Source organism: Stigmatopora nigra, chromosome 1, assembly GCF_051989575.1.
Source record: "Stigmatopora nigra isolate UIUO_SnigA chromosome 1, RoL_Snig_1.1, whole genome shotgun sequence".
Taxonomy (NCBI): Eukaryota; Metazoa; Chordata; class Actinopteri; order Syngnathiformes; family Syngnathidae; genus Stigmatopora; species Stigmatopora nigra.
The window spans coordinates 7,048,707-7,056,971 of record NC_135508.1 but is presented as its reverse complement, the minus strand read 5'-3'; the positions used below and the strand labels follow the sequence as shown (position 1 = coordinate 7,056,971).

Genomic DNA, 8,265 nt, shown 5'->3' with positions numbered 1-8,265 from the left:
ATACTATGAAAAAACAGGTTATTTTCCCCTTTAAATGTCCCTTTTTTGGTAGATTTTCACTAGTGAGCACCATTCAAATATGTAAAATACAAATAATAGTATGATGAATTGAAAAAATGACTTTATAGACACAAAAGTACCTTAGAACTGCAGTTTTTTTCTTTTACATTTAATTTTGAGTTACGTCACAATGAGAAGTTGAGCAGAAAATTTCAAGTGAAATTGATAAACCTCTAGCAAAAATCATAAGGCACCTTTTGCTGCCTTTTGTAAACAAAAAAAAAGGAAGAGTATTTTCCAATAATACTTACTTCTGGCCAAAAGTCACAGGTTTCAAAGGTCACAAAAATAAGATGCAATTGCAATAAAATATAAAACATCTGAAAAAGTAACAGTCTTGAAGTTTAGGCTCAGAAAGATTAATACTAAAAAAAATGGGCTATTGGTATAAAAAGCATGTTTTGTGATATGACCAAAGTTATATTTTGAATCATTAAAAGTTGACAGAATTTTGCGGAATATCATGTCAAAACCGGCAAGTATTCGCAAGTGGCAAATTCCCATAAATACTCAAGCTTCTTATAGTGATTATAATTGCTTAATAATAGTTTAAACCAGGGGTGTCAAACATACGGCCCGCGGGCCGGATCCGGCCCGTCTGGTGGTTTGGTACGGCCCGGGGAAGAAAGCTGCGTTGTATAAAAAAAATATGAATTTACTTTAAAATGTGTAGTTCTTGTATTATCCGCTAGGGAGCGAAATGTTTTAGTACGTGCAGACAACATGAATTGACATTTATTTATGTTCTTATGTTATTCTCTTGTTCATAATATATTGTTCATAATGTAAAAGGACAATTATTTTAATAAACATTTAAATAATTTACTCATTCTTTGCAGTAATTATTAGTATTAGTAACTAATACAAAGGGAAAAAAGTGGGCTTATTGTTAGTTCTATGTAATTTTGCAATGAGTTTACTGATCTCAAATTAAGCTGTATTCGGCCCGCAGACCATAGCGAGTTTGACACCCCTGGTTTAAACTGTGGATATATTGACCCAATATGAAATAACCCCAAAACACCCAAGTAAAAAGCATACAATTTGCCACAATTTTCCTCCAAAAAAGACAGTTAATGGCTTACAACAAAGCACAATGCACACACAGTACCTGTACGTACACATAACTATGAAGATGAAAACTAACTTTGTTGTTGAAACAAATATTTATCAGCATAGTAAACCAGTATGTAACATGGTAATGTTTCACTGTGCTGTTCTTGGTTTTGGTGGTGGGCTTTTACATAGTTTGGGTGAATTTTAGTGAGCCAGAGCAGCATTTGTCGCCATTAATAGCAGTGAATGAGTAAGAGACACTACAATGCACGATTACACCCACAGTTAAAAGCATACTTTGTCTTTTTTTTTCTTTTTTGGGTGGTACAGAAAACCCAGATCTGAGTTTTCCATTGACTCCAAATGTTGGTTAAAAAAAAATCCACAATTTGGTATATCTTTGAATGCCAAACTGCAAATATGCAGTATTTTTCCCTAAAAATGAAGGTCTCTTTTTGTTGTAGCTGTTGTTAAAAAGTTCCTTCTTTTGACAAGTAAAACATTGTGTGAGATGTCAGAAATTTTTGAAGATTTCCAAGTCTCTTTGTGGAACGGAATGGTCATTTTTCCATTCATCATTGGGATAAACTTCAAAGTTTGTGGTGTCACCTTCATGAGAGACTTTGGGGACGATAGGTGGCTGAGGATTTACACATAAGTTAGAGTTGTGACTAAATGCCAAAATAACTTGATTTTTTTATAATGGAAGAATTATTGATCACTAGAGCTACACTCAACATTCACCCTGAAATTAATTCATTGCTCAAGGTCATTGGGGAGGCGGGCTTACCTTTAGTTTTCTCAACGGGACAGTCTCCCATTCAATGGCCTTAAACCATCGGTGCTTTTTAATGTCATCTGCTCCATTCTAAAGCAATAGAAAGAAATCAAACTTAACAACAAATGAATTTCGGAAATCACATATATCACAGGTGTCAAAGTGGCGGCCCGGGGGCCAAATCTGGCCCGCCGCATCATTTTGTGTGGCCCGGTAAAGTAAATAATGAGTGCCGACATTCTGTTTTAGGATCAAATTCAAATGAATAGTATAGATGTATATTACATTTCCTGATTTTTCCCCTTTTAAATCAATAATTGTCATTTTTTTAATCTATTTTTTCTGTGTTTTTAGTTCAAAAATCATTTGGTAAAATCTAAAAATATATTTAAAAAAAGCTAAAATAAATATTATTTTAGATCTATTAAAAATTGAATATTCATGGCTTTTAATCCAGTTCTTTTAATCTATTTATAAAAAAATCTAAATATTATATCTAAAATGGTTGTCAATTGTCAATGTTTGATCCATTTTTTCTGTGCTTTTAGTACAAAAATCATTTTGTAAAACCTAAAAATATATTTAAAAAACTCAAATAAACATTGTTTTAGATCTATAAAAAAACAGAATATTCAGGGCTTTTAATCCAGTTCTTTTAATCCATTTATAAAGAAAAATCGAAATATTATATCTAAAATGGTCCGGCCCACAAGAAATCAAGTTGACGTTAAAGCGGCACGCGAACCAACCCGATTCTGACACCCTTGACGTACATAGTATTTAAAGCGACAACAAAGTATTCAAAAAATGTCCCTGCCAAAGGGGAATTTCAGAAATAAACCCACATAAGTAAAAGGAAAAATGTTTTGAACCCCTTGTAGAAAAATTCCTAGCACCGAAACATAAAGATAACCATCCCTAATTTCCATTTAAAAGTGGTATTACATAGAAAAATAATTATAGGCATGTAATACATAAACATTGGCGTGACATTTTGAATCTCTCCTTAGGCAAAAAACTCAAATCATGTATAATTATATCATTTTACAGAGTAAGTCATAAAGGCATTTTTGTTAATAAGTGTTGTAAAAGTAAATGAACTTTTCCAAATATATGAACAAGTTCTTTGTGTAATATTAATTTACACAAAAAGCAAGATTATTTGTCGAGCACAACTCAAAAGAAAGTAATTTTAAGTGCTTTACATCACCCTAAAACCCAAAACACTATATAAAATAATATAATATAATAAAATAAGTAACATTAAATTGTTATTATTAGGCATAATTTATACCTGCAGCGATAACTACATACAAATAAATAACTTTATTTTCTCTGTTGTGTAGTAATGAAGGAATACTAACATTAAAGATCTCAATTTATAAGAAGTATTGAAGAAGATTGTTATTAATTTTTGAAAAACAATTGTTCAATGTAAAGTGAAACTCACCTTCATGTTGCCAAGTCGTCTGGCTCGGTCAATTACTAGAAATTTCTTGATTAGGTCTCTGTTGAAAAACAAAAATACATGAGCTCATTGCAAATATTGTGCATGATAGAAATACTCTAGATCTAACAGTGTCTAATCCTACAATGTCTTAAAATAGTTACCTACACTTGTCTTAAATTCAAGAAGCTTACTTGACGTAAAAATCCAGATGACGTGGAAAATCTAATTTTCCCGCTAGAATTTTCTGGTAGATTCCAAATGGATTGTCATCAAAAAATGGAGGATGCCTGTGGAAAGGGAATACAAAAAAATTTCAATTTTTTCTTAGCATAACAGATTTACTAAATGTAACACATTGTTTGCTAGCTAAGACTAGTGTGAACATTTTTCTCGTTTTCTTGATAAAAAAAAAAAATCTCTCAAACTTAATTGAGCTCAATTTTAACGGCACAGCACCAAGTAAATAGAACACAAAAAGCATTTGTATAAAAATAACGATAAACTATCCAAGTTTAAATTTCTCTATAGGGTTTTGATCAGGTGAAATAAAGAAACTATAAGCATTTTCAAGTGGGAAAGACAGACAAACATTATTTGCATGACCGGACGTTTAGTCGCCGGACGTTTGGTCGCCGGACGTTTGGTCGCCGGACGTTTGGTCGCCGGACGTTTGGTCGCCGGACGTTCGGTCGCCCGGACGTTCGGTCGCCCGGACGTTCGGTCGCCCGGACGTTCGGTCGCCCGGACGTTCGGTCGCCCGGACGTTCGGTCGCCCGGACGTTCGGTCGCCCGGACGTTCGGTCGCCCGGACGTTCGGTCGCCCGGACGTTCGGTCGCCCGGACGTTCGGTCGCCCGGACGTTCGGTCGCCCGGACGTTCGGTCGCCGGGCGTTTGGTCGCCGGGCGTTTGGTCGCCGGGCGTTTGGTCGCCGGACGTTTGGTCGCCCGGACGTTTGGTCGCCGGGCGTTTGGTCGCCGGACGTTTGGTCGCCCGGACGTTTAGTCGCCGGACGTTTGGTCGCCGGACGTTTGGTCGCCGGACGTTTGGTCGCCGGACGTTTGGTCGCCGGGCGTTTGGTCGCCGGGCGTTTGGTCGCCGGGCGTTTGGTCGCCGGGCGTTTGGTCGCCGGGCGTTTGGTCGCCGGGCGTTTGGTCGCCGGGCGTTTGGTCGCCGGACGTTTGGTCGCCAGTCTTTTGGTTGCCAGTCAAATGTGGTTAGATATTAAACAGTACTTAGATATTAAACTCTCTCTTTTAGATATTAAACTCTCATGAATATCATTTTGAGAGCTGGCTTCAACAGTAAACTCTCTGTCACCATTTGACACATTTATCTTAAGCTTTTGAATCTTTGGTACGCACCCAGCCAGCATTTCAAAGATAAGAATGCCAAGGGCCCACCAGTCCACTGCACGGCAATGACCTTTGCTCTGGATGACTTCGGGAGCAAGATACTCTGGAGTGCCGCACAGAGTCCAGGTTCTAACCCGGACCAGGGGGAGGGGGGGACAAAAACAACAACAAAAAAACTGAATAATGAAATATTCTGCAAAATGCAACTACAACAGAAGGAGCAGAACATAGTGCAATGAATTACTCAAAAATATGCCAAAAAACATCATTACAAAAAGCGGACTCAATTTACCTGTCAGAAAGTTTCTTGGCAAATCCAAAGTCAGTCAGGCGGATGTGCCCTTCCCTGTCCAGCAGGATGTTCTCTGGCTTCAGGTCGCGGTAAACAATGTCTTTGGAGTGGAGGTATTCGATAGCACAGACAATCTCAGAGGCGTAGAAGAGACCAGTGGTGTTACTGAAGCGGCCTCGGTTACGGAGGTAGCTGAAAAGCTCGCCGCCGGGCACGTAGTCCATTAACATATAAAGGAAGCATTCGTCGTGGTGCGTCCAAAACCTGACAACAAACAGCACGCTTTGTTTTCTCGCTAACAAAATGATTCACTCCCCGACATATGTAGTCCAAAATCCTCTTACACGTCTTTAATTCACATGACTTTGAATTAATCTATTGTACACCGTATTTTCCGTGACTGGACGTTTTGTCGCCGGTCTTTTGGTCGCCGGTCTTTTGGTCGCCGGTCTTTTGGTCGCCGGTCTTTTGGTCGCCGGTCTTTTGGTCGCCGGTCTTTTGGTCGCCGGTCTTTTGGTCGCTGGTCAAATGTACTTAGATATTAAACAGTACTTAGATATTAAACAGTGCTTAGATATGAAACAGTGCTTAGATATTAAACTCTCTCTCTCTCTCTCTCTTAGATATTAAACTCTCTCATGAATATAATTTTGAGAGCTAGCTTCAACAGTGAACTTATGTCACCATTTGACCGGCGACCAAAGGACCGGTGACCAAAAGACCGGTGACCAAAAGATCGGGGACCAAAAGACCGGTGACCAAAAGACCGGTGACCAAAAGACCGGCGACCAAAAGACCAGCGACCAAAAGACCGGCGACCAAACGTCCGGCGACCAAACGTCCGGCGACCAAACGTCCGGGCACCGTATTTTCTCGCATATACGGCGTATTAGTGGCAAAAAAATAGGGTTCAGGGACAGATTTTGTTGATGGACTGTAAAACTGAAGCATGCTTCATACTGTATGTTAATATTTGAATTGTGCGGAAAAAAACTCACAGTTGGATGAGGAAGGGGTGGTTGACCTCTTTCAGAACAGCCTTTTCGTTGTGGACGTGCTGCTCTTGCTTCAGGCGGATCACATCGGCTATCCTCATCTGCTTCAGGGCATAGAAGACCCTGCTGTTCTTGTCACGGACTAGGTACACTCGGCCAAAAGTTCCTGTGCCTGAGGAAAGGAGATGCAAGGATGCGAGGGTATTCTTCAGCAAGGTACAAATGGCAAACTGGGCCAAATTTAAGCATTCCTACCTCCATTTCCGATTAAAAACAATATATATATACAGTTTTCTAATAGGCAATTTGCACCGTCAATGTTTAATTATACTTTTCGGTCTTCTTAGTTTTAGTTTTTGCAACTACTATTTCTTTTTCATATGTATTTTCCAGCACTCTCCATATAGATCAGGGGTAGGGAATGTATGGCTCGAGAGCCACATGTGGCTCTTTTGATGAGTGCATCTGGCTTTTTGCTAACCTGTATGCTAAAATATGGAAACCACTGGTGACAGAACTGAGATACTACATCTAGAACTGCTTTAATCTTCATTCTAGACTTTCCTGGAAAACATCCTCATTGGTTGGCAACAGCATAAGTATCTTTAAAAAAAATAGTTTTTTTCCACTTTAAAAGTGGTGAAATTACAAAAAAATGGAAAAGGCACTCGTTTACATGTATGTATTTTGACTTTTAAATTCATAGTATGGCTCACAAGAAATACAATTGGAAAATATGAATTGTTTGTGGCTTTCTTAGTCAAAAAGGTCCCCCAACCCCTGATATAGATAATGATAAATTGAGACATGGATTATTGCTGGTGAAAAATAGATTGAAAAAAACACCAGATTGATGTTTTTCTGATAAATAATAGTTGTTAAGAAAATTATACAAAAAAAACCTCAGCATTCCCAGACATTTGATGAAAGAAGCAAAAAAAATAGAGTATCCCAAATTGTCTCATTTTCCTCCTTACGTCAATCAAACCCATTATCATAAGCACCTGTTTTCCATCTAAAATAGTTGCCTTCACCCGGAAGCATTGACATTTTTTTCTCAGCATGAAAATATTATTTTATTATCAGAAGACTGATAAACCAACAATGTGGACATTCTTAAATACCCTCGCAACAGTATTTTACATGAATGTGACTTATGGTACTTTTAATGGTATTATCTGTCGATGTTTTTCAGTACAAGATAGTAGCTTGGCATTTATTGACAACTTATAGGCTTTTAAAAAAGGTCTTTTTTTTAGGAAATAGGAGCTTGATTTTGGCGACGTGTTTGAAACTCACCTACAGTGGCGATGCTCATCAGATCATCAAGACGATACTTGTGATGATTGTCCGGTGGGTCACCCGATAAACCACTACTACGGACATTTTCTTTGGAACAATTGCTAACCGCGCTATCTGCTTTGGAGGACGCCATAGGTCACGTCCGAGGTTATTTAGTGATGATTGGAAATATCGGAGGGTTAAATAAATATGACATTTTATAGTATAAGCATGAACTATAGGAGGACAATTTCAGAAATGTACTGACATTCTAGAGATTCAGTCATTGTCCATTCAGGCCTCTACAGGAAACAGCACAAAAGAAATTGGTGTCATTTAAAAGCGATTCGTTTAAGAACAAGTAAAAGCTGGAAATGTTATTTAAAAAAAGCTTGTAAAAATCACCGAATAGGAACTAGGAAAATGAATTGCATGTTTTAAAAAAGCATTGATGAATCCTACACCGCCGCATTTCCTTATTTACGCCGAGTGCGCTTTCTGCGCATGTGCGACTCTACTCTTTCCCCTCCCTGTTTGACAACCTCTTGATGCGTTGGCGCCCTCTAGCGGCAAAGCTGTATATCTATTACAAAAACAATCCAAGGACAACTATTTTTGGCCGAGTTTCCTCTTTACAATTTTTTTATATTTACTTTTACACGATTATAAGTCTTGTTTGGGTAATTTTGCACTTTAGGACGACATACATTCGGTTATGACCCGTGGACGGCTTTATTTACGATGTCCTTGGGACTATCGGTATGAATATATGAATATTGGAAAATAAATCAGGAGAGAGGGTGAGGAAATGGAAAAGGGGTGGGGTCAAGTCCATGATATATGCGGTTGCTAGGCAACTGGAAGAGAGAGAGTAGGTGAAGGGTGATGCTGTTAGGAGGGTGATGGTGTCTGGGATTCTCATAACCAGACTCTTCACTTAAAATCCATTTTAAAAACAAGACATTTAAGGAAAAATATGTAATTTTATTGTTTGGGCATT

General features: G+C 38.3%; 1 protein-coding gene across 1 annotated transcript; it reads right to left on the bottom strand.

Annotated features, from left to right (window-relative positions):
- Positions 1-137: 137 nt before the first annotated feature.
- On the bottom strand, positions 138-7,795 carry prkx (protein kinase X-linked). The gene is made up of 8 exons (XM_077719115.1): positions 7,284-7,795; positions 5,988-6,156; positions 4,990-5,253; positions 4,707-4,826; positions 3,536-3,631; positions 3,345-3,402; positions 1,907-1,984; positions 138-1,756 (listed from the first exon to the last, which is right to left on the bottom strand). The coding sequence occupies exons 1-8, from the start codon at positions 7,417-7,419 to the stop codon at positions 1,631-1,633; spliced, it is 1,047 nt and encodes a 348-aa protein (XP_077575241.1). The 5' UTR covers positions 7,420-7,795; the 3' UTR covers positions 138-1,630.
- Between the last annotated feature and the right edge of the window lie 470 nt (positions 7,796-8,265).